This window comes from Anopheles funestus, chromosome 2RL, assembly GCF_943734845.2.
Source record: "Anopheles funestus chromosome 2RL, idAnoFuneDA-416_04, whole genome shotgun sequence".
Taxonomy (NCBI): Eukaryota; Metazoa; Arthropoda; class Insecta; order Diptera; family Culicidae; genus Anopheles; species Anopheles funestus.
The window spans coordinates 99,414,321-99,441,524 of NC_064598.1; the positions used below are offsets into that span (position 1 = coordinate 99,414,321).

General features: G+C 44.3%; 1 protein-coding gene across 1 annotated transcript in view; it reads left to right on the forward strand.

The window, feature by feature from the left end:
- The window catches only part of LOC125763352 (klarsicht protein), a 161,759-nt gene that overhangs the window by 132,194 nt on the left and 2,361 nt on the right, over positions 1–27,204 (forward strand). The window contains exons 5-14 of the mRNA XM_049426408.1: positions 14,668–14,979; positions 15,050–15,169; positions 15,254–16,369; positions 17,600–18,052; positions 18,336–19,136; positions 20,057–20,876; positions 20,952–21,331; positions 22,326–22,431; positions 25,859–26,028; positions 26,859–27,148. Of these exons, the coding sequence (XP_049282365.1) occupies positions 14,668–14,979; positions 15,050–15,169; positions 15,254–16,369; positions 17,600–18,052; positions 18,336–19,136; positions 20,057–20,876; positions 20,952–21,331; positions 22,326–22,431; positions 25,859–26,028; positions 26,859–27,148 (4,568 nt within the window). The remainder of the gene's footprint in view (positions 1–14,667; positions 14,980–15,049; positions 15,170–15,253; positions 16,370–17,599; positions 18,053–18,335; positions 19,137–20,056; positions 20,877–20,951; positions 21,332–22,325; positions 22,432–25,858; positions 26,029–26,858; positions 27,149–27,204) is intronic.

The following is a 27,204-nucleotide window of genomic DNA, read 5'->3' on the forward strand; positions in this document are numbered from 1 at the left end:
ATGAAAAAATGGAAACCCTCTACATCCGAAATGGCTTGTGTGACGATGATGATGGTCTTTTAGCGTATTAGGTGATAATTATAATTTGGAATTGTTTTCAACAATTTGACGCACCAATGATCGGCGGTGTGCTTCTGTGCGTGTGCATTTGGCCATTCGCGCTTTTTGGGTGGGTGGCGATCGACGATTACATTGCGCAATAGTGTCTTCGGCGGAGGTGATTGCGAGTTTTTTTTACGGAGAAAAAAAAATAATATATGAAACGCAAGACAAGATGCAATGTTTGTACCGGTATGGGGGTGTGAGTTCCCATCTATAACGAAAATCAAAGTAAACTTTCCTTTTTCGGCAAGAAGAGGTGCTGTTTTTGGCGATTACCGTGTTTTGGGATGGCTGGTATGACGCCATACGTTTATTTAATTAAATGTTTATGTAATTCTTGCAACGTAAAGAGAAGATAATTTTTATGCTTAGCTTGTTGGCCAATCGAACCATCGCTTGTCTTGATGATTATGGGAAATATTTACTTCTTGGGTGATTTGTTACTCGGGTTCAAAGTTACATGTTGGTTGTTTGAAGTTTTAATTTATGTGTTTCGGATGGAATTCCTGTGTGTAATTTCATGCCAGTGGTGATGTTGTGAGTGACAGTCTGAATGATTGAATTTTGATAAAATACTAAAATCTTCTACTTTCCAATAGGAAAACCTTCGTTATTTATTTATTTATTTTTATTGGATTTCTGCTAAAAACATCAAACATTACGATGCATCTTATCGGATTCAGTATCATATATCTTTTATTTGTGTTTAACATACGAAGAGAGCAGTTGAGCTTGGGTGGTTATGCATGATCACCTCATTCGCGGTAGGAAACGATGCCAGTAGTGTGAGCGAGGCACGTGTGTGTATGTGTTTACCCACTGTTTATCTTAATTAAAGTACGAATAAGTAGGGTTTCACACGCAACTTCCCCATTCCCGAACTGACCAAAGTCGGCAGATAATTGTCTTTAGCATCTTGCGTAAAGCGCAAGGAGAAAGCGCAATGTTTTTATTTTTTTGTATCTCGTTTTATGTGCACCCTCAGCAAACAGACTCGCGATCGTATCTTCAGCAAAAGGGCTGAAGGGTCGGTACCGTTTTATTTTCGGCCCCCTTCTTGAAGGGTACACCGTGTGTTTTGTTTTTACACTGAAAAATTGTGTGTTTCACGTAGCCTTCCACACCAGCAAAACGGTGTTCTCTTGTAATGGGTGGACATTTTCACCACTTATCCAACGTTCGAAACAATATTTGGTCGTTCGAGTTCGTTTGCATGGCTTCGGTATTTCGGGGGGGGGGTTGCAAGCTGTGGCAGCTTCCGTTTTGTTTGCCCTTTTTGGGAGGGGAATTTTAATTTCTAGGGTTGCGCTAAGGTTAAAGCGATAAAACACAGGAAGAAAACATTGGTTTACAAGCGTTAAGACAACAGGCTACGTAAAGGGACAGTTATCTGTGGAGGTATATGTTTTTCTTTTATTTTGAAAGGGACTTTTATCTTACACCATTGCCCCTGCCGTTGACAAGATGGGTGAGCTTTTGGGCAGTTTCGTAGTTTATTATGCGGTTTGCTTCACGTGACACCGTTTTTTTTCCGTACCTATAACAACACTCTTCCGAATGGAACGTTTAGCGTCCCTTAACGCGCACGATTATGCCTCCCGGCGACTGTGGTGCTTGTGGAAATTATCGATTATTAGCCACGGTACGTAACATGTGCCCAAAGAGGTTGCCCTTTCCTGGTTGTTATTTGTTGTATGGTGCAGAAACACACTTCACCTAGACACGGAGACGCTTCGCTTGCAGAATCGTACGGGCGGATGTACAAGATTGGTTTCTATCTGGTCGATCGTCCGTGTTACGTCGGTCGCGTGGTGTGGAGGAGTGAAATAGGGATGAGGTAAGCAGAAGGACTCGTAACAATCGTAATCGACAAGCGGGTAAACACACAGAAACGATTTTGCTGCTGTATGTTCGAAACAATAATTGATCGATCGATAGAGAGTGAGTTGTGCGACAGGCAAGTGACGAACGCAAATTAGACACGCGTGTTTCTTTGCGTAATATTACAGCTTAATTTGTTCCACAAATGTTCTCTCACTTTGAAGGGACAGCTTGGTGCCGTTCCGTACCGAAATATATGATTTCGGTCATTGCGGACAAGTAATTTTGAATCGACAGAACGAATCCTCGCCAATATCGCACTGTTGTTGTGTGACGACGTGCGCTATGACTTCCTCGTTTCCTATGGTTTTGTTTTGAGATTGATCATCTGATTGTTGCACGATTGCATAACACAACCGGCAGTGTCTTCCAATGCAACACGCTGTGGAAAGAAAAGAAATTATGAGCGAACGACGTGATTAATGGAACGCGACGTGAATATATTTCACTAGGTTCACTAGGAAGTTGAATGAAAATGTAAAACGAACTGCATAACGGCAAGCGGCGATCGTTTGGGACGTGGTCACTCCGGCGCTCGTTTCAAGTGCTCTTTGTGTGTGATTTGGTTTATTTTAATAAAAAAAAATATTTTTAATTTAGCACGGTGGAGTTTGGTTGGATAAAATTGTTTGTTAAAAATAAAAAAAAAATATTTAAAAAATGCATTTTGTAATGCTTAAACAAAACATACAGTTATGCGAGTAAGACATTTCAATTCGCCCTTTCTGTCACGTTCCTAATCGTGTTTAAGATCGTTTCTGTCAGATTGGATACATTGTAACACACACAGAATCTATTACGGTCTAATAATGGCACGACGTTGTGGTCACAAATTAGCAAATCCCTTCCTTAGAAAAAATAAACCAAAACGTGAGGGCAATCGGGAGAAGTTTATTTCACATCCTCCACATACATGTAAACGTTGCAAATTTGCTCGCGTTTATCCGAATCGATCAGTATGTTTTGCATCAAATCTCATGCTCGTTACAAACGATCACAACGTATATTGTACAGCTTTAGATGAGAAACGGTCGGGCGAGGTGGGACAAGAAATTATAACAAACCTTCGCTGTCCAGTAGGGTACGAACGAAGCTCGAAAATTGGAGCAAACGGCCGAGTTGTGAGTAGCAAGGGGTGCAAGGAAAATCTCCAACTGTTTACAATAAATGCTTCAATTGTAAACATAAACGATTTACAAATTTACATCAAGCTACGAAGGGAGCACATGATGCAGACAGGAAAGCAAGTTGGTGGTAATCAACTGTGAAAGGGAAAGAGCCATGTCCAGTACCCTTTCGGTCCTAACATGTTCGCCGATTCAGATTGCCTTGGTTGGTGGCCTTTAGTGGGTTGATTTTTCATTTGTTTCCTATTTTCAACCATTCCACCAGCCCAACCCTCTTAAGCGTTAAGCCATATACTTGCATCCGAAGGCAAAGAATCGAATCGTTTTATGCTGGCATAGTTGGGAGGTTCAAACCCGACAAATGTTGTGTTTCCCGCCATACACACATGTTTGAGTCGAAGGTTTACTTTCCATCCATGGAAAGGGGACCCACAAAAAAAAATGCGGGTAAAATGGTTTTGTTGGTGTCTTTCAACATTACGGCGAAGGGAAAGGGTGTTGTTTGCTTTGAACATTAGTGTTCTTGCTTGATGTTGACGTTGTACACTGCACGAGACACCAGAGAAACACCGAAAGGGCATTAAAAATTCTTCGCATCTAATGCAGTCGTAGCCATTTGCTCAATGTTTGTTTCATCATTCGGATCTGGTTTTGGAATTATGTCATCGAATCAAACCTACACACAAGAAAACTACCTAATAAATATTCTAAGTTGTGTCTAACTTGGGGAACTTTTGGGGAAAAAGTGTCTTTCAATGTCATTTTCTTTGGAAAGGTAGATGAATTAAGATTTTTTAAATTCAGTTTCATCCTCTCTTTTTCTAAAGCCTTCGTTTGTACCATTTCAGAGGATTAGGGCCCTAGACGAACGAGTTACATCGATACATAAATTGACCCTACGTTCCAATTCATACAGAAATGCTCTAGAAAATTCCCGCAAGCCTATCTCCAAACGCGACATGAAACATTGTTCAATCGTTACGACGACGAACTTAACCAAACGATTAGGGAACGCTAGTAAGTGTCTTCTACGGTCTCACGAGATGATGTATAGCGTGTTGCTGTTAATTCGCTGGTCGTCACTGGCCTGCTACTGCAGCCCTGTGATTATTGTTTTCTAATGCACTAGCCTAATGAGTACTCTGGCTTTTTCCCGCATTTGGTATTAGCTGTAACAGGGGGGCGTAAAAGAAAAAAAGGGCCCGGAATCGATCATATCTACTGTGCGCGAGAGCAATGCTACCAAGTGGGAAATGTCACCTACATTTGGAGTGCATCATCTGTGTTGAACCTTTTTCTTTCTTTCTTCGTCGAATTGCTTTTGTTTCGTGCCCTGCTGACTGCTCCAAATTTACCGTTTTGTTGTCGTTTAATTTTATGTTTCTCCCATGTGGATCGAGAAAGCATTGGTGGGAGCGATGCTTTTTTATTGCGCTACATCGAAAATGCAAGCTGCACTTTACGGGGAGAAGTGGTTAAAAGTGGAGTTTGTCGTAGAGTGTAGAGACCGTTATGTTACTCTCTATAAAAATCCCCCTCATTACGATGACGATTGATTTCCAATTCCGTACGAAAGCGGATTCTAGTATTCGAATCTGTGTGTTCGATTTTTACAACGCATTCGACCTTTATTCGGGTCTAGTGAGAAGCCCTTTGAAGTGGTAGAATGAAGTTAGTGATGAATTTACAACAAGCGATTTATTTTTAAAGCTTTGTTTTATTGTTTTACCACGACTGCCTACCTAGTTGTGGGTAGAGCTCCTGCCGTGTCGGCTATTTAAATAAAAAAAACAAAACTTCCCTCCATTTCCTGACTTCTCGACCAAATGCTCTATCGCAATCTTTTGCCCCGCGTAAGGTTGACTGGTTTTAAGTACCTTGTTAGCTGTCTACTAACTGTCGTGGCTACTGACACCTTGTGCTTCTTCGAAACCACTCCAAAGTCGTATCCCGCTGCGATGGATTCACGACTTGTTTTTGGAGATCGCTACTTCACCGTTCCACCTTCTGCTGTGAAACTGTACCCAACATCTCGGCACATCTCTTCACGAAAATATTTCACTTATTCTCCACGCTGAGCAGCATGAATGGATCACCGGGATGAAAGGAATATAATTTAATTTACCCTCGACTGGGGAGATGGAACCTGAAAAAAATGGGCCAAAAAAACATTGGTCGGGGTTTTGTCGGTCAAAGATCAGGCACGTGGGATATTGAGGTGGCGAGATGTTTAACAAAATAATCTTCCCGCCAAACCAAACTATGAAGACATTGACGAAAAGCGGAAAATCTGACAGAAAACCAGTGCATTCCGAAACCGTAAAACGGACAAACAGATCACTGGACGGGTGTAGTAGAATTAGGGGGTTTTTCGGAACTAAATGAGCACACGGTGCATAATGCCGCCTGTGGCGGTTGAAAGTTGATCGGATAAGCGCTACAAATCGCGTGTCTTAATAGGGTTAGCTTGTCTGTTTCTGTGCATCTGCATCGCCCGGTTTATATGGGATGGAAATCTCGAGATAGTTGGTCAAGAAGGAGATACACTTTCACCAGTTCTGTTTATTGGCGTGGGAAAATAAGGTACCGAAACATAGTTTGCTGTAGCTTCGCTTGCTTGTTTGATGATTTATGCTTGCATTTGCTTTGTGGATATTTAAGAATTCGTTGGGAATATCTTCGTACGCATAAAAAAGAATTGCAATGTTATTAACAAAAATTATGGAACTAGGAAATGATTGTGTTAGAAGTACAATAAACTATAAATAAATTGGTTAAAATATTGCACACGATTCATCTCGTATGTGCGACGTATTATGTCATTGCATCATTAGGGGAAAAAGCCCCAAAACGGGACATGAAACATAAATAACGATACTGTGTTGTCTTGTCTTACCGGTCGGTCCAGCGGAAGATCTACACATCTAGCACTGCACGCTTCGACCCATTTCACCTGTTTAATGCGTGTTTTGCGAAGACGTATATGCCTGATCTGATGGCCTTTTTCCTATGTTTGGAACCATTATTCTCTGCCAACGGCGCCGCGATCTTGTCGCTTGACGTCTCTTGTGACAAGGCTTTCCATCCCGGTGCTTCTTAAACTTTGTTCGTGCTCTTTTGAGAAGTTAGCAGCAAACAGAAACCATATTTACTCATCCTTCCAGCGGGTGCAATTCGTTGCACTGCACATTTGATGCACATTCAAGCTTCCCCGCTGGAAGGGCGATTTTCCATTCCAGCTCAACCCTAAAACGAACGGCTTCTGAAGAGGAATCGTCATACTCATACAATCGACCATTCCCGGCGCAAGATTAATGGAGGATCTGTTTGGGCTTCTGAAAACGCCTTGCAACGGCAGCAGTACGGATGCTGCTGCACCCATTGCGAACGTTGCGGAGGATGATTGCAACGTCAAAAATTGCATTGCAATGGTAGTCAGGGGGTGGCCGTGTTTATGTCTACGATCTTGTCACGGAAACTGTGTTGCGCATTGAATGGAAATGCCCCGGAGCAGCACAGTGGGCACGGTTCCATACCGTATTTTATTTCACACGCCACGGAATGGGCCCTTCCCAAAAAGTACAACATCATTGATGGATCCGAAATGACTCAAGAATTGTTGCTGTTGGTGGAGTAAATAGTAAACCAGCATTGCTGCATGGAAAAGCTGCATTAAGAAAAGGACAGTTGCAAGAGGAGTACGTTCGTATCAATAGAAACCCTTTAAGATGTCGGATAAGATGTCGGATTTATTCCTTTTTTTTCATTAGAAATATCATACCGTAAGAAAGAAGCAATGAAGAGTGGTTGAAACAGTTTACAATTGCCTTTAGTGATCGCCTTTCAAGCGTCTGATAGACTTGACCTCCTGCAGGTTCAACTGAACAATGGTTCGCAATTAATTGAATAGTAACAATAAACACAACACATATCTGATACATTCTCTATCACACTATCATCGATCGACGGAAAATAAATGGAAGGGAACGTAAGAACCGTCGAATCATCACCGATTTGTGAAGCAACTTTATAATCCCTGGAGTACATTTGCGTTGGACTGGAGATTGACTTTGTTGCACGGATCGTCAAGTCGATTGTTCATCGCCCCCAAAACGTTGTGGGTGCGAAAGAGTTGCATTTATGCAACATCTTGACGTCCATCGGCTTAAATTAGCTAATCACGAACAAAAGCCGTAATGAAATGTTGAACAAACGATGCCAGGATAGGTTCAAAAGGGAAATGAATTACTTAGAAGGTGAAAATGCATTTTCCTCACCTTTCCCAAACTGATGGAGTGTTAATGTTGCAATGAACGTCATTAGATTTGCTGCAGCATACAAGCTTTGTCCTCGCAGCGGGATTATGAGTAGATGGTTTTCAGGTTTTGCTAAGAATACTATCTGCAATGTCATCCATCATGTACACTTTAAATTCATTTTTTAAATTACTATCAAAACATAGGAAAGCCTTGGTAATAAGAACATTTAATAAAGATCATTGCATAACTTTAGGCGTATTTATTCGATAAAATTCCCAGTATTATGCAACCCTTATTACAAAAACAAATTTTGTTAAAAACGGTTCTATTGTCTGTTTATTTTTTTTAAACAAAACTATCAACATAAATACAAAATGGACAAAACACGTTTTACACAATGTGTGTGGCTCGTGCCAACGATGCCTTCGTGAGTTGTTTGTGAAGAAAAAAAACTGGGTGAAAGTGGCATTTTATGATGGTTTGCTCTGGCATATTAGTTAACCGTCAAGATTGCGCTTCTCTTAACACAATGAGTTTCGTGCCACAACGATGCTACTAACGAGCTTCCGAGCGTGACTGAACTTTTACCGAGTTGTTACGATCGGAAATGTCATTCGGAAGCTGTTGATCAACAGCATTAGAAGAGAATAAATGGTTTTTCTTTGCTGGTCTAGCAAAACTTTTCGAACGGTATTTCGGGTTTTTGGACACGTTTTCTACACCTAAACAAACAAAAAATTAAACTACCTAACTAGGCTTTATCTCATAGCAAATTTCAGCATAAATCACAACGAGTTGATGCACCCTTTGGCACAGTTAAGCAATGAGTGAGATGGGTTTTAGTTCTACATTTGAGGGATTCGATTACTCTATACCCTGCACATGATATACTTGCAACGATAGAAATCGATCGTTGCCTGATCACCTTCAAACCGAAGGCTTTTCGTGATGGTTGGAGTGGCTTTTGATTGGCAAACGTTAAGACAATTTAACACAACCTACGATTAAAGGTTCACGATTCGGCTCCATTCTTGATCTCCGTAAGCCTATCTAGAACTTTGTTTGTGTCTAACCAAATATATTGCTGCAAAATCCATCGCTAGAGGTAATGCACGACAAATTGCAACAAAATTCTTTTGTATCGCACTAGAAGTGATGACGATTAACGATGGAGATTGGCGGATCTCAGCAAAATGTCAGAATAATTAGCTCGAGGGTAGGTTCCCAATGCCGTGTCGTTATGTTTGCTTGGATCGCTTGAAGAAACGTCAGCGGCCAGCAACGAAATGTTTTTTTGCAATCCATCCCCATTCTGCCAACGTGCACTCATGCATTCGAGACCTCTTTAATAAAGTCCTTGAGCGTTTATAAGAAACAAATAAAAACTGCAGCTGCATGGGTTGGAGTAGTAGAGTGGTTAGCATTAGCAGAGACACGAGATTTTAACCTTCGAAGAGGTTTGTTTGGTTTCGAATGACACGTTCAGTTTGTGCAGCGAAACCAAAGGGAAACAACAAATAATAATTACGATGCAGTGTTCGTTCCTAATACGCTCTGGCACTCTAATGCTGCCATTCCATTTTCAAAAGTGGGTGTGTTTTTCTACTGCAAGTATAGCAAAAATGCAAACGTCAACAAACATGCAATTTTCAAAAACCTGATGTGATGCGTCACAAACGAAGCAAAACTGCAGTGTATAGCAATTCATGTGCAATAGTAAGAGAATCAGGTCAAAATCATATTTATCTTTCCAACGCTAAGATGCACACAGCGCACTTCCTGCCTTTAAGTAAAGTTTCATTCGGGGATAAATCACGACGTCCGAAAGGAATGCATGAAAGTAATAAAAATCGAAACACACACTCGTTTGCTGAACTCAACACGTATACCGCAAGAAGCTCGGTAAGACCTTTACTTGTTGGTTGGTGTTTAAAAAAGATGACAAATCTTTTCCGCTTGAGTGCAGATCGCACGCTGCTGGTGCCCAGTTGCCTTGCGGCTCTAAAAGCACTCGAAGATGGGTAATAAATCTTTTGTCTAATTTTCCTGTTTTCACTACAGCCGTTTAAAAGGGAGCGGTTTAAAGGTGAGGCAAACTGTCATATTTTGTCTGCTTTGAAAATCAGCTTTAGCGGGATGAAGAAGGCAGAAGGGCCAGAGGTAGATTAATGTTCGATGACACTCAATTATGCGGAAAGTGTGCACGCTCTTCTTCAGCAACGCTAGAGGCAAACGTATGCTCCATACTACGGCGATGTGTCCGATGAAGATGTTTCACGTGCAAAAGCCTTTTTCTGAATGAAGGTGTTAATGGAACTTTCGATCGTTTGTCAATGCATTGGTTCGGCCTCAAACTCAACGATTCCGCCAAGATGAAGTGGAATAGGCGAACGTGTGTCGTGCGAGGTGGCAAAATGATTGAAAGCCGTTTAAAAAGGGTTCAAGCGGGACCGACTTAATCCCTGTGTGTGTTTTGGTTGAGTGATGACAGAAAGCGAGTATCATGAAAATGCAGGGTTTGTCGAATCAGCTCATAATAGAAAATTTTATATCATTTTAAATGCAGTTTTAACTCGTAATAATGTTTAATAACACAATAATTTAAAAAGAATGTGATAATAATAAACATAAAAAAAATGTTTCTTTACAAAGACACAGGTAGACACCCTGCAAAGACGGTATTACCAATAATCGCAGGATTGTTGGGTGTTTGAGTCGAACCATTCATCACTGTACTAATGGTTTTCTCTATGGCAATGCTATTCTCAACATGGGAAATTAGCTTTACAAATCGTTACTCCATCTCGTCACCTCAAACAATATGAATACACTTCGCGCCGCATAATAATTTGAGCACGCTAAACGTTTATGCACATGTGGTTTATTTTAGGGTGCTTTACGTTGACCTATCTTTTACCACCGGTTCCCTAGAGGGTTGAAGAATGCTGTAGACAGTTTCTATTCTCTTCTTACCATCGAATATCGTAAATGCTTCGCCAAGATGCAACGCAGCATTTAAACCACTCATAAAAATAGATGATTCACACACTCGGGGTGCATCCGTAATGACAGGATCAAGCCTGGGCGCGTGCTGGTTTCGAAGGTCTATAAATTGTATGTTACTGTCAGTTGAACGGTTGTGACCTCTGAACACCCCCTACGTATTGCTCGTGCTCGGCCCTCAGAAGTGGGAAACAAAAGGAAGTTTGTTTTTTTAAAGCATCAACATCATCTATACAACGCTTTACCGTACAGTGATTCATGAAGCAGCATTACCACGATGGAAAGGAGTGACTTCGGCGGCGATAAAGAAACCGATAGCCCTTGGGCAAAAATTAGATACAACTGCATGCCTCACAGCTTAGGCCAATTATGCAAATGCTTTTGAGATAAGATAAACAAACATAGAAACCAATGGAAGAGGCGAACTTGGTGCCTGGGGAAACTGTTCGACGTAAGACCCTCCTATCCGTGGACTGACGTCACGTCGAGTGCGATGTGATAGTTTCTTTCACTCCTTAAAGTTTCCATTTCCTATTCATATTTGTGAGTGGGTTCGTTTTGCTTTCTCCTGTATGATGTGATTATTTTCCAAAAATCATAAAACTTTACAACGGCCAAGGGTTTGCTCGTTTGTCTCGTTTGGTGAGTGTGCGTTACGTACGCAATGCCACTTGTACGTACCCGCTCGCATCGAACATCGGCTTCACTCGGCTTCAGTTCTGTGCGAAAGACCTTCAGACATTCCTCATCGGCAATTCTGTGTGGACATTTGGCCGACCGAATGAAAGATCGCTTCTTCTTTTAAATGCGGAAGCCAAACAGTTTGTCCGTGAAAATCCAAAAATAAGTTTCGTCCATGTCGTTCGTTCCGTGTGTGTGGTGCCGCCAAACCGCGCAGGTTTGAGTTAGTTTGCGACCCGTTCTTAGCGCCCATATCGACGTAATAAAAACGCAAACGCGGTGCTCCGTGATGTGATGAGATGAGTTTTCGTGTCGCCGTTTATTCTACGCCCGTCCGCCCGATGGAAGTGTGGAATGTGTAATATTGGTAGGAAATTTCGGTTCGTACCAGATAAAACCTTGCACCTCCCGGAGCTGTGACGTGCTAAGCCTGCTGGGTGGTAGCTAATTTATGGGGTGTTTATGCTATGGATGGTAGTGTACGATATAGTGGCACGAGATTTTGCGATTGCCACCATTCTGTTGATCTCAAACTTTAAACACTGTGTAGCAGGTAGTGGGAGGCAGGTGTAGTGTTTCGGGAGATTTTTTTTTCGGGAGGTTCGTTGAAGAATATCTGTTTCTGTTTAGCAGGGTACATTTTTGGGGTGAGATTTTCGCAATCAAAGCCACGAACACACTAATCATGCTGTTCGTTCAGCAGAATAGTGGAAGATATACGATTCACCGACGATCGACACCATCACTTCCCAGGCTTCAAGCAGAGCTCGATGTAAGTCTTTGTTTATTTACCAACAAACTGGACCGAGTTCTGGTCTTGGCTAAAATTTCCTGCGGCTCTACTCAACAGCATGTAGGAATGTGGGAGTCTTCAGATTACCCGAAAACGTACATACTGAGTATGTCTTTTCGATGAAATAATTTAGAAGAACTCATGTTTTTGATGAACAGATGAAGAGATGTCTAGACGAAGACACAGACACGCATTCTCGTACAGTGTCTCTAGGGATTATATATCAGCACATAGATTCAGTCGTAAAATTTGTATTGCGTCCTCGCACATTCCTGTTTTCGTGGGAGTCCGTTTGTTTCGTCATGGTAAATATTTTTGTCGATCTTTAAAAACTTTAAAACACAAGCAAATATTTCCCACAGCGCAGGAAAGATTCGTAAGAAAAGGCATAATATCGTCAAGATAGTCGTCTTGAACAGCTGAGAAAAATCCAAATGTAGCTTGAAAAAAAAACACACAAACCAAATCCAACAAATGATTGCTGTTCCGCGTTGAGTAATCGATCCAATTTCGGTCCAAACGAAGCGATAGTTTTTTGGAGGTGGCCGTCCCAGATGGTGGTAAACTAACAAAGGCAGGATGTCTGATTTTTCCTGCACATTTTTCCGCCCCAATCGTTGGGGCCACTATCAAACGAAAACAAAAAAGTTCGTAAGACAGGCGGAAAGAAATAAATCACACCTGTCTAAAAATCCACAACGAGCTTCTTCGCTCGTTAGCGATGAGTTGGAGGTGAGCAGAAAATGTATGTATCTTTGATCATGGTCCATTATGGTCTCGTCATAAGTCTCGTCGGCCCGTTGGTTTCATAAGATGGAAAACTAATTGCTTTGTTTTTTTTTTTACGGGGGTTTGTTTGTGATCTTCAATTCATCCTGCGTAAGTCATCGTGTATGTTGTGGAGGAGTTACGGCAAAAGAAAGCCTACATTATGCGCTCAACAAGGTCGAAAAAAGTGAGAATGATCGCGAATTTCATACGGACATTCCTTGACAGTTTGTGTGACCGATTCAATGTGAACAAGTTGAAAGCTGTAGCAAAATCTCATTATTACTGCTTCAACCTACCTAAAAGGCGTGTATCGAAACAGTGGAATGACTCGCAAAAATGTCACAAATCGCATCGACATCCATAGGGGTGGATCTAATTTCAGTGAGGGAGAAAAAACACGCTCCTTGGGCTATGTTTGGTTGTTTTTTTTTTCGCGGAAACAGCGGGGAACGAGCCTAACCTAGTTTTCGCTCGGCCACACTATATCCAATGTTAATTTATGATCCTACGTACTGGCCGAATCTCACACCTGCCACCAATTTCACCAGGACCGACAGAGCCTGCAAAGTCTTCCGTTTTGGGTGGTCTCACCGTATCTCGGCTATGGTAAAAAGCACATCGCAATTGAGCCGCGGGCACCTTTTTGTAGACCTGGTGAAAGAGGTCCAATTAGTGGCGGTTCGGTTCTCAAGGGGCGTGCAATTAGTGAATTTATTGATGGGAAATGAGTGAGTGATTGAACCGTACGCAACAAGGTTACTTTCACTTTAGCAATGTCGGCCGGCCTTTACTTATGGACATGGTTGGGCGACAGAAGAAAATAGTTCAGCAGTGTTAGCTTTACAGCAGGGTTGATCGTTTTATTCGTCCTCCTTTCAAATCAGGGTCCTAATAGGCGCTAATGTGGCAGATGGTTGTAAAATTGGTGGCTGGATGAAAAATATGTGCCTCCGAAGCAAGCCAATGTGCAAGTATTTCCTGCTTATAGAAATCACAACATTTAACCCACCCATGTTTTACCCTATCATCACAATGAAAGCAATGAGCTTAAACATTATGTGTAAAAACTCCTTTCCAAACATTGTCAAGGTTGCGTTCTAATTCAATTCCATCAATAATCATACACCCGGAAAAGAAGGAACTTTTCGGATCGAGCGCGTTCGTTTCTTAACCACTCATAAATCGTTTCGCCTCTTTAGACATGCGCCCGTTTCCATTTTTCCACCCCTTTCCTTCGTCTCTCTCTCTTCCATTCCACCTTACTCTTTGAACGAGCAAAAAAAAAAACAGGCCAGCGTAGCGTAAAAATTACCGAAAATGATAGCCTTTCGGTGAATAAAATAGGCGAACCGCGCCAGCATAGTTCCATTAACCGATTGATGATGGCCCGCCGAAAGCCGCACCCATTAGCCTGCTCGAAAACGGCCCTGTATACGTCGATTCAGTTTTTCACCAAGGTTAATATGTATAGAAGCGCGCTGGATTGAGGGTTTGGCTCCCAGTTGTCCCAGTGGCAAACGGAACCTGATTTACATAATTTTACAGTTTACAACACATGAGAACGTCCGATCGCGCATTGTTATTCGCCGTTGAATGGGATAGGCCGCCGAACAGGGAAGATATGCTTGCCTCACGTTATAGCTACTCGTGATGACAGGTAACGATGCGTTTTTGACGCCCCAACGAACCACCAATGGTTTTCAATACGATCGATAATAATTTACGATATTGGTTCAGATAAGCCTAATGGGAAAACGCTCCAGAGACGCGAATAGCTAGGGAGCGTGTTGTTTGCCACGGTTCGTAATAGACGCAAGCGCCTAACACCACCGCATGCTACTCCCACAGAGATACTGCAGTGCAGGTTTTATATAAACCGGGAATCAATAATGTACGATAACTTATCACCCATCGCGCGTTGAATCGATTAGAGTTCTCGGTGCTTCAAGAGTCTGGTACAGAGGGTTTGAGCTAATCTCGCCGCACGGATGTGACACCAATACTAAATGGTTCAAATTGTAATTGTACCTTCTTATCCGACTTATTGCAGGAAATTTATCGTGAAATCAAATCGAACTCCCGGGCAGTAGCAGCTTGCATTCGGAGCTACGAACGTGACCGAAAATCAGCCTCGTCTACATCCGGCAAGGGATCCCTCACGCCGGAAGTCGAAGCATCGCTCGGAAGCAGCAACACCACCAGTGGCCATAATAGTAATAGTGTAGCATCAACCGCTGAAGGCAAGGGCAAGGAGAACGGAGGCGGTGGAGTGAAAGGATTAGAGCGACGCTATCATCTGCTCTATCTGAAAGCCTTTGAGATACAGTGCCTTTTGGAAGGATTATTGGATAGCAAGACTTCGGTAAGTAGTTAAACATTTATTAAATGGCGATGTTGGACGTAAATTGATGGAGATTTTCTTCCTTTCACAGAGCTCTGATAATAACGCGAGCTTGTCGGACACGGATGAAGAGCCTGCTAACAAACTAGCCCGCGTTAGTAGCTCTAGCATCAAATCTCAGGGTTCTAATCACATCGAGACATTGAATAATGTAAGTACAATCGTAAAAAGTTCTTCGTTGTTAAATGTTACTCATCATAACTCTCTCTCTCTCTCTCTTTATATTTATTTGCAGGAAGAATGGGTTAAGGTAAAGAAGCTATCCAACGCTGGTTTCGATGCCGATTCAGAAGGCAGCGATAGTGAAATTGTGCCCAACATTATTGCCTACAGTGGAGCGGGCAACGCCTATAACAGTAGCGGTAGTAGCAGCCAGAAGCAGGACCTCCAATATCACCCGGGTACGGGTAGCATTAGCAGCAGCGTAGTAGCATCAGCATCCTCACCTAGCTCGGGTAATCTTATGATGGAAGCAGATATTAACAACCTTTCAACGACCACGACACTTTCCGATGCCACGACACTGACGACGACCAGCTCGAAAGCAGCCGAAGCCACCCCAGCCAACGCAGCGACCGTGCTCAAGGAGAACATTCTGAACAACAACAATACAACCCAAGAGAGCGATAAATCAATCATCGATTGCGATTTGGTGGACGGTGGAACCCTACTGAGCAGCACCCTCGACACGGTCAACAATAATGCACTCGTAAATGGTAGTGCAACCGTCAAGGAACACACGGAACGTGCTGTCAGCAAAGGAGCGTCACTCCGCCATGTAAAATCGTCCTCACCGATAGGATCATCGGGCAAGCAGAAGCGCACGAAAGTGAGCGATTCGTCCAAATTTAACCGGTCAAACCGTAAATCGAAAAATTGCGCCACGTTTTACTTCAAACATCGGGACACGGACTCGGAACTGAACAAGGATTCGAGCGAACGAACCAAGTCGGATGAATCGTCACCCAGCACATCCTCACCGTCCGCTTCCTCGTCCGAAGGTGACGACGAATGGGTGTACAATAATGGTGAGCAGGAAGATGACGATGAGCTGCTAGCAGTGAGAAAGCGTAGTGAAGAAGCGCGTGAAGTCGGCGAAGAAGAGAAGGAAAACAAACCGAAAGCTCAAGTGGATAAGCATCAGCGGGAAGAACTGGGAACGGGTGCCTTAAAGATGACCGCCGGCAGGGAACCGAAGTCGAAGAAGAGTTTGGATTTTTCGCGGGACACGACACAAAAAGGTGGATCTTCCACGCCGAATGGACGCAACGGAGGACGATCGTTGATGATGACGTCGATTGGAAGTTTTGGCAAAAGCGCTGATGGCGTCAACAGTGCCAAGAGATCGAAGGTATGTTGTGTGAAACGTTTATTCCCTGTTTGTCGTTTAATTAGCATTTTGTGTGCATCGTTCTGCTTAAGGGTTTGTTTGAGCGTTGACTATTGAATGCTTAACACTGTACGAGGCCCGTAAAAACAGCAGCACTCTCTTGATAGGTCGTTAGTTCGTTAAATAGTTTCGTTTGTTTTTTGTTGAATGTTAACCAGCTTGCTTTTACTCGTGTTCTCGTTCTCTTATATGCAATCATCCATAAAAAATAATTCCCGCATTTCTTGTGCTTATTTAAAGCTTATTCTCCACTTCATGCACGTTTTTCGAACAATGTAATGTATCGATTTTTCTTACAAATTGTGCTACGTGCAGTTGGCCACAAGCGTGTTAGAAACCCCGAACACCGAGCAAAAACGGAGCATTTGTATTTATGTGTGTGAGTACCGTAGCTGATTGCAATTATTTTCGTTGTTTTTTTGCATCTCCACCAAATGGAGACCACCTCCTACCGCCGGCTTTATGTGTCGCCTATCGGATGCGGATGTAGCGACCAGATTCAGCTGGTTCAGGTGGAGCTGTGGTGTTGGCAATGTTTCGATAATCAACGTCATTAGTGTGGCAAAATGTGTGTTTGTTCCACAGAAATAAATGGTGTTGCTGAGACGCGTATATGCATGCGCAACCATCTGTGCGCTATGGGTCGCAGCGGTTCATCAGTATGCAAGCAGATCTCGTCGTTGTGACAAGTGTGCAAACCGCAAAACTGCTCCACAACCCTTAAAGCGTGGAAACAGTTCGATAGAACACAACCTTCGGGTGTATGTAGTTTGTGGTTGTTGTGTGGTCTCTTTGTTTTGTTTGGTACGGTTATCTTATCTATTCGTGGCAGTGGCATTAGATACATCACGAAGCTGTGTGTTCCACAGGGTGAGTGTGCGCATCAGTTAGCTACTTTCGCGACGCAACGTTCCAGTTGCATACTGAATGGTGCTTTCTTTTCGATAAAAATCCATACACTTGCAATCGTTTCGATCGGCTTCGATAAGCATACAGTGAATGTGTGGTGCCCGTAGAATAAGTGACTCGCTTTGGGTCTCTGTGCGAGTGAGAGATTTTCCATTCTCACTACCAAACTGCGGAACTGATGGATGCGGTTGAAAAGACACATTTTTCTCACTTTTATTTTTCTCTTTCATTTATGCGTTTCTGTTCGCGCTTGTGCTTTGGGCGACTTTTCTCCATTTCCAGCCACCGCAGTATGCAACCAGCTCGATCCAAAGGTTAGTGCTGCATGCCGAAGCATTGGTGCGTGACGAAATTTTCGCCAAAAACGCAGCTGCAGCTGCTGCTGCGGCTGCGGCGGGCACGGGCAGTACGCCGAAAACGGTGGTGAAAAATCCCAACTACTACCATCATCATCATCATCATCACCATCATAACTACAGTGCGAACAATAGCAGCAGTAATAACAGCAACAGCAGCCATCATCAGCCACACCACCACCAAACGTCATCGTTGCCATCGTTGCCAGGTGTTGGGGTCGGACCGGGCGTTGGTATTGCGAGCATTATTGCATCGCACGAACCCCAACCGAGACACGGTGCCACCGCGCACAGCCAGCATCATCACCATCACCACCATCACGGTCACGGTCGAAAGGCGGAGAAAGCCATGAGCAATCTGAAGATGAATCTGATCGAGGTAAGTGTGCATGACGACGCTGGTGCGACAGGCTTTTCACCGAACGCGTAACGAACGTGGAACACTTCCTTCTTTCGATGGTGGGACTAGTACTAGGTGGGAAGAGATAACTTGTTAGTTCCATTGACTAACGCCGTCGTAAATCGAAGTAAACTCCCCCGTGCCGTGGATGAGTCGTGGAGCGGGGCGAGCGCTTGTTGAACGAAACAGCTGATTAAATTGTAAACACTTGTTTTGCTAATGTGCCACTTTCGTTTTTTGTTGTTTGTTCCCCGTCCACTAGGAATGGCTTGAGAAGCAACCGTTGGATGCGCCGGTGGCGGCTCCACTGCTACCAGCCTCCGTACCGACGACCGACTGTGAAGCATCCGGCGAGTACACCGATTCGGATTCGATCGCACGCGACACGGACAGCTCGGAAGGTTTGGCCAACTCGGTTGCCACCTGTCTGCAGGGTGAGCAGACCCAAACGTCCCAGGAGTTGCTAAACGATGGCACATCCTACCCGTCGGAGAACTCAAACGAAGTCTCTAACGACGATGAAGGCGTTGCAACCGATTCGAAAGGCGGAAGCTCTGCCGCAATGACGAGGACGACGACGACCACCTCAACCGCAGCAGGAGTAACGGCCGCTAGCTCAAGCCCTTCGCTACCTATTTCGGTTGCACACGGTGGTCCTACTAACAGCGGCAGCACATCAACGGTAGTGAAGCGTAGACCGCACCGTTCAGCTACCGATCGGCCCTGGTCGGTGTCGTGCATGTCACAGCTGAATTCATCCGGCGTGGAAATTAATCAGTACGGTGGAACGGACAGTGGAAGCGGCGGTGCAACAGACCCTGCCACCCATCAGAAGGGTGCGAGCAGCAGTGGTGGTGACGGTAATGACAACAGCAACCGACCGTTGACGGATCATCGAAACTTTTCGATCAGCGAATCGGCACTGAACACGATGTCCCGCAGTGGTTCGTCGATGGTTGGAGCTCGCGGCAGCATGAAACCGACCTCCAGTCAGCAAACCGTCGTGCGCAACTCCGAAAGCAAGGGTTCGCTCAAGAAGCGCAAGCTAAGGCCGCGTCGTAAGGTGAGTTGCTGCGAAGGTGGGAGTTATAACAGTGCTTTGCGTTACTGTGCATGTGCAATAAAATAATGGTGCACGTGTGCGGCGTCTTTCTTGAAGGTGAATTAATGGCATTTGCGATTGGCGATGCCTACGGCCGTAGCGGATTGTATTGGACGTTTAAATTGGTTTCGGACGAAGCCTTCGGAACCATCCAGATGGCGGGTGAGGTCGTTGCACAATACTGGCGGTAGCTGTGGTCTATATTTTGTGCTTTTCCAATTTTGGGTTGTGTTTTCCTGTGAAGAAAATGTTTTTTTTATTGAAGTGTTTACAACGCAGGCGTTTGTTTGGTTTGCTGTGGTTAAGATTACATCATTTCGAACTTAGTGCCAAAAATGTGTTAAAAAGGTGATATAAGAATTTATTGGAAGTGTTTGAATAGCTTTTAAAAATGAAAAGTAGTCTCGTGCAAATGGAAGTAAACATTAAAAAGGAATATCTGGAAAGAATGGCATCATTATTGAAGTAATGATATCATCGTACATATATAATGGAAAGGTTTTCAGTTTCAAACAGCTGCACAATACTGCCAATGTGTCGTTATACAGTTGATTTGCAAATTCTTGTCTTTGAAATCTCTTTATTTTGAGCACACTCTGTTGGTGGTTGTGCGATAAAAAAGTAAATAATGTGCACCATGGCATTAGCAAATTTTGTTGTTGCATTTTTGCACTGCTGATAAACGTGACGAGAATATTCCATTTCGTTAACATTGCGTTGCGAAACCTAAGCCGCCTTCAGTGCAGGTCAGATAACGTAGAGTGTGACAGATGGTTCTGATTCGTGAGTGACATCGGTATTTTTGATACACAGCTTAACAGAGTATGATTTTCCATATTCTAATTCTTTCTTTTCCTTATCGTTTCTTTGTTTGTCCACAGAATCGTATCGATGAATCAGGCTCGGATGAATCGCAACCGCCTCAGCACAGCTCCTCGACATTGCATCTGTTGCAGCAGTCATTACTACTACAGTACAACGCATTAACCGGTGGCAGTGGACAACCGTTGCGTGAGATCCAACTCTCCGGTAGCAACAGTAGTGTGGCGGGCGTTGCAATCACTACCAGTGGCAGTCGGCGGTTGCTAAAGTCGGAGTCATTTTCTGGTCGTTTGCGGCTATCCGACGATTTGCTTACGTTGTCCTCACTGTCCGGTTCTTCGTCGCGGAAGTCATCCTCCGTACGGCAGACGTCGGCTCGGTCGACGAAACGTTCGCAGGACAGTGAAGAAGAGTTCGGGTGCCCGATGGCGAAGCCCGAGTTCCGGATCGGTTCACTGACACGCACACGGTGCGGCAGTCTCAATCTAGGATCATTAGCAGCACTTGCTAATTATAATCTAGATGGTGTAGAGAAAACGGAAACCGATCTGAACGGAACCGGCACGGGCACGGAGGAGATGAGCAGCTTCTCGGAACAGGCGTGGGATAATTATCAGGAAAAATACATGTCCGAACCGTACTCGGAAGACCGTGACACGGATGCGGCCCGGCGGTTGCTTGACTTTGGCGATGACTATCGGAACTTTATCGACTCACAGTCGGACTGTGCATCGTCGTCTCTGTCGGCGGCTAACATGGACTCACTTTCGCCACCTCGGTTCCGTCTGAAGTCAGAATCGGCCAACAAGTTGGAGATCAATACTAACTCGCTTAATCGTCGAAAGCGATTGGATGAGTACCGAATGGACGATCGATATGGTAAGTTCAGCTTTATTGTGTTGAGATATTGAGGTTCCGATCTTATTTTCGTTTCTATCATTACCCAACACACAGGCAACAACATGAATTCTTGGTCCAGTAAATCTGGCAGCCCACCGCAATCGTCGGCCAACGTGAGTGCACGAAAGCACGGTTCGCTTTCGTTCCTCGAGGCAACACCGCTCGCAACAATGGTTGAATCGAACGTACCGAACGGGTTGAACGCTGGTTCCACTGGTGGACCCCGTCGGCGTTCGTTGCGTTCGGTGGACAAGCACAACTCGTCGGCCGCATTCGTGCGCTCGCTGTCGCACGAAACGAGCAGCAGCTCGAACAACGAGTTCGACGAGGACATGGAGGCAGAGGTGAAGAAGCTGCTGATCCAGAGCAAGATCCGATTCGCAAACACCGAAGCGTTGAAGGCCAAGTGCCATCTGCTGAAGCCGGACGACTACGTAAGAATGTTGCTTCTCTATTACTGTGATCTATGCTTGCGTTACGCATGTGTCCACTGCTGCTGTATCAGCGCTATTTTGTTCGTTTTAGTTTGTGTGTTTTGGGAGCTGTGTTATGGTAAAAGTTGAGAGTGTATAAGTAGCTAAGTTTAATGGGGTTAACAACAGGGCTAGGGGGGAAAAAACACTGATGTTGTGCATGTGGGGAGAAAAACCAAGGGACCACATTTCGGTACAGGTACGAAGTACATCAAAATATAAATGAAACATTTTAACACATCACGTATGTGTAGCTATGTATGTAAATAGAGAAAGTAGGAGCTTTATCTGTTTGAGTGGAAATGTGTAAGAAAGTTTTGCTTTTAATTTGTTAAACGTTTTTCCGCATTTTCCATCGAGAAAAGAATTCCCCAGAAGCGTTATTTGCTTCCATTCGCTGGAGCACATTATTTTAATTTTTTTCCTTTAGCGTATGAGTGTGATTTGTTCCCGTAGATAAATCATTGCCAAGGATACCCGTAATAGTAAGTTTTGTAAATATTCGTTTACTGCTACGTTCACTTGATCTAATATAGAAATGCTTTAAATTAATTAGGCCTTGGAATGGTGAAAATGTGCCATTTTTTTTTTGCTAAAATGATGAAGCGCACCGCCTTTCATACAGCTCTGCACCCCATGCAGGTGTACTGTCGAGTGTAATAGTTATCGTACGGTGGATTTCTAATCTAAATAATAATATTGAAAATGATCATGCGCTCATACAGATAATTTATATCGGCTTTATTCATCATCAACCATTAGCAATAAGTAATTGGAAAATGTATTGTTCGATAGGCTATAATTTGCTAACTGTTCGTCATATTACTCACTCTCATGACTTTACCATAACCACACATGCGCCATTGTTCATTAATCGTGTGTTAATAGCTCCATGTCTGAAGCTTCCGGTCGAATCTCTAACAAATTTCCTACATTTTCCATTTTCAATTTCTAGAGCGAAATCATCACCACTTGCCGGGAGAATGTCCGCTGCCTGGAGTCGGTCCTACGCTGCCAGCCGGGCACGGTGCTGACCGCTGCCAAGTGCCAAGATTTACGAGGTAAGCGGATGCATCACCGTGCACAAAGTAGTAAACCTTCTTCTCCCAATGCTCGCATCGATGAAGAAGGGCAGACGGAAGCGTATGATGAAGATGAGCACGACAGTGACTATAGTGAGGACGGTAGTGACAGCGAGGGCGGTAGTACAATTAGCTGTAGTACGAATAGTTGCGCTAGCACCCTAGGCAGACGTTCGGAAATGGAAAGCCAGGCAGCGAACCAGCACCAGCGACCATGGAGTCGCTGCACTGGGCAACGGGGTCGTAGGGCAGCCGCGTACACTAGAATGCAACCAGGCAGGCAAAATGAAGACGGTAGCGATAGGACAAACGGACAGGGTAGCAAGGAGCGGCTGCAAGAGAATGAGCTGCAACCGATAGTACCGGGCCGGAAGGTGCGCGGTCGCCTCAACCGTTCGCGGAAGAAGGTGATCGTGGTACGGGAAGAGTGTCGCTGTGCTCGCATAACTCGTTTCATTGCTTGGCTGATTGATTTCCTGCTCGATATCTGCAATGTCGTGCGAAATTTTACGCTGTATCGGTTTTTCGTCGGTGTGCTGAATGGGTTCTACCGGCTGGTGGATTTCTTCGGTCGGGACCGCACAACGAACGGCCCCGCCGCCGGCACGTCCACCATCGCTTACGCGGTGGGCAGTGGCAGTGAGAGCGGTGTGGGAAGCTTGACCAGTGCCAGCGCCACCTTCGCCACCACGAAGGCAATAGCGCGAGGGGCTGACGATATTTTGAAACGATTGACAATCGGCATCATCTGAATGTCGACGCATTTGGCCGACGTGCACCGCAGCCGTACATGCGGTATGGTCCATGTATGGCTGTCGTTTGTGTGCGTGTATGTGTGTTAGGTGCAGTTTTTTCGACTATCCTGTAAAACTCTTGCTCCATTTCCTTGCTATCCTGCAAAAACTGGGTCGCTTCCAATCGGTTGTCGACACAGCACATATATCTAATACAAGGCTCGTAGGGCACAATTTGATCGTCGCTTTAGACGCTTTTTTGGACAACTGTTACAAGCCTTAGTTTTACCACATTACTCTCTCTCTTTCATATTTGTTGTGTTTCTGACGAATCTTAACCGAATAAAGCATCACAGGCTTGCACCTTTGAACACACATAAACGCATCTTTTTGCACTGGCTTCATTTTATTTCTGTACATCGCTCAACGTTTGCACTCGCTGTCAGCGGTAGCTCTCTTGCTGTGATGTTCCGTTTGTTGGGTTTGTCGTCCTGATGTGTTGGGTTCTGTGTTGTCGATCGGTAGCTAATAGTCGGTAATGGAATATTGAAGATAGCATCAGTTCAAAAAGGTGTTTTCATCGCTAACATAATAAGGCTTTTGGTAACGATTCTGCACGTTTGTCTAACACAAAGCAAAGCATATTAACCAGACATACATAACTTAAAGCGATTAGAGAAAGGCAATGGAAATAGGTTTCATATGTAGAAGACTTAATTTAGAAAATTATTCTCAAGCATGCATTTATGTAGTAGTTAGTGAATGTTGGTTAAAGGAGCGTTATTTTTGCCCTTGCTAAAGCTTCTTGTAGACATTCAAAACTGTAGGGTAAGTATTATTAGGACTTAGCTAGACAGCATAAGTGTTTGACGTGTTTTCTCAGTTTTCATAATCGCAAAACAAGCATAAAGAAAGAAATCATTTCGCGTTTACTCAAACAAATCTCATTGATAAGTTCTGTCCCGCTCATTTGCATCACTCACAGCATATTAGCCTTCTTATCAGCTTCGCACTCACTCCAGGCTCTCAACAGCGTCCTTGAATGTATCTCGTTGTCCTTCGACAGAATCCTTGACCGTGGAGAGGCGACCTCGAACGTCGACAGTAGTATAACCTCAATTTAGTACACTCACCAACGTAACAAGTCAATCACCTATTTCTAAAGCGAATATAGGGCAGGTGTGTGCGTGTGTTTGTCGGGCTTATGCCAGTAAGCAGGTCAAGGCTATGCCGAAGGTCGTTCCTAGCCTAATGTAATTCGATTACATCCGCAGAATAGGTCTTCCAGCGCAGAAAAGAGAAGATAGCCGGAATAGCACACAGCTCGTTTGTTGCCCTTCTTTTCTCTGTTTATGTTGACGGCACCCCTTCATGATGGTGACGATATTTTGGGGACAGACTTATAAGAGGGCTATTAGTGTGTTGTGCGCATGCCCTTGCACAATTTCAAAAGGGAAGGGTGTTGGCGGCGATTTTACATTAACGAAACGTCATTCGATTGTGTGGTTTTGAGTGTTTGGAACGCACTGTGTCGATACTACTGCGGAAAATAGAAAACTCTTTCAGTTCTATTTGAAGAGATGTCTAGATTGCTACCATCTGGTAAAACCAGTGGAAAAGAACAATTAGTTAGCTGCTCGGTGGAACGTAAACGGAGATAGTTTAAAAACCAGCCATCCCCCAACCAACCGTTAGGGCCGTAAACGTTACCTCCACTTCTGGATGCTGTTGCTGATGGAAAACTCATTTAGATTCCATCCGCACCAAATTTGTTAGACACTGGATTGCCTCGAAATCGGCACAAAAGTGAGAAAGATACAGCAGGCAGAAGATGAAACTCAAGTGTTCGCTGAAGGTGGATTGGTGGAACAGCGTAGGGCCAACGGTGGTAAACCAACTCTGTCTGGCAGCTGTAAGCTGATAATGGCACGTACGGGGTGTAGTGTGTGGTTTGTGTCAAGTTTTTTTTTGGAGCAAAGTCGACATAAAGAGCGACTGAGCTGCAACGCGCGAAGTGAGTGAGCGGGGACCTACTGGAGTCGAATGTATGCGAGTCGTATCGTTGCGAAGGGGTCGTCTAGGGTCGAACCGTAGCGCCATATAACCGTGTGTGAGCAGCCGGTGGGGTACGAGCTTGCACGCTAGTACTTCGCTGAGTAGTCACACCGGTGCACTAGTGTAGGACGGTGAGGTGCTATTCGTGAGTGTGTGGCGTTTGGATGGGAAACTAGAAACATAAACTCCGCGGCAGTGGAGATAGCGTTACACAGATTGCCAATTGGAAGTGATTTTTAATGTCAGCAGGAAGCATCGATTACGCGAGAGGAAATTCGAATCTGTGTCTGTTGTGGTTTGGTGTTATGCGACGCGCTATGATGATCATGATGACGAACTTTGGTGGTTTAGACGAGGTGGACGCTCGGTAAATGCGCTGAGGAGTGTTTACCGCTTGTTGACATATTCATCAATAAGTCGAACCACGTCGGACTGTAACAATTTTGCGTGTGCGATGTCGCGTGTGGTAACGATCAGACACAAGTCCCACCGAGCGGTGCAGACTGATAAACTAAACGGTATATCAGTAACTTCTAGCAATTGCACTCAGCATATGTCGCCCTTTGTTCCAGCAAGATGATACTAATAGAGGATTCGGCTCTGTGCCTTAATTACAGATACAATCGTCTGCTGGGAAGGACTGCTCAACTGGAGCGAGCGACGTGTGATCAGCAATCAGTTCCTGGATGACATACGTGCCCTGAAGGATGTACTGGAAGAGCTGGGTAGCAAGACGTTCAACATCTGTTCCGAGTCGCACATCCAGCTGGCGATCGATCAATTGAAGGTGAGAAGCGTGTCCATTTCAGTTCAGCGCAGTTCAGTAAAAAATCACGCGCAATTCGTTAAGGAGTAATTAACCATGTCGGCACGCTCGGTAGAAAGTGAATTACAAACAGAGCCGCTCGTTACCGCGCAAGCGCAACCGGTGTACGTGATCGGTAGCAGTTAGTTACAAACCATCTAGCAAGTGAGTGCACCAGACACTAATGGTATCAAAATAAAGAATGATCGAATGCAATGTCAGTAAGGTGGGGCGTTAAAGTGATGGTGCCAATTACTCTGTGCAAGTAATTAAAAAATACCGTATCGTAAACACCGTCCGGCCAACGATCTTCACCGATGTCGTAACGCTATATTGTGTGTTTGTGTGTGTGTGTGGACGCTCTACCACGTGGAGCTGCACGTGTACTGTTTCATTTTAAAATATTTCGTGTTGCGAGAGTATGACGATCATTACTGGTGCGTGTTAGCTATAGATAAGATGATCTTCGCACGATAAAACCACCGTTGACGGCATGTTCGTTGAAGACTACAAAACTCGTCAAAGGTTTGCGCTCTCTCACGCATAGATCTACAAACATTAAAGGGTTGTGACGTTGGTGGCGTGCATTGTGTGTTCATGCGTATCCAAGCGGAATGAGGAACTAAATTTGGAGGTTATGAAAGTGTTCAGTGCGGCTTCACGAAAACGACGCGCAACATAATCACCCTAAAGTGTGAATTGTAGAGTCGCTAGCCCATTTGTTGACATGCCCTTGGTTGAGTCTCTTTAAATGTTTCCTAACTTTTGTGTGTTTTTTTTTGTCTTCTTCGTCAAATATACTTCCCTTCCAGAATGAGCACAAAGTTCTGCAGAACCAACGGCCAAAAATGCTCACGCTGAACGCAACCGTACACAACTGGGTGTCGAACCAGGAGCAGCAACGGAAGGAATTGTTGGACCCGTCCGTTGACACGCGGTTGGAGGAGCTGGAGCGGGACAAGAACTTTGAACGCTGCATTGGTGGCCACTGTGGTGAATGCTACGATTGCCTGAACGATATACGTCTGGATACGTCGGTCAATCGTGAGCTGAAGTATGGTATTACCACCCTGTACAGTACCTGGGATGAGGCTGAAGTGCGGTAGGTTTTTTTAACCAACTCCCACTTGCGCTAGGGGAAGATTCCATTTAGCTAAC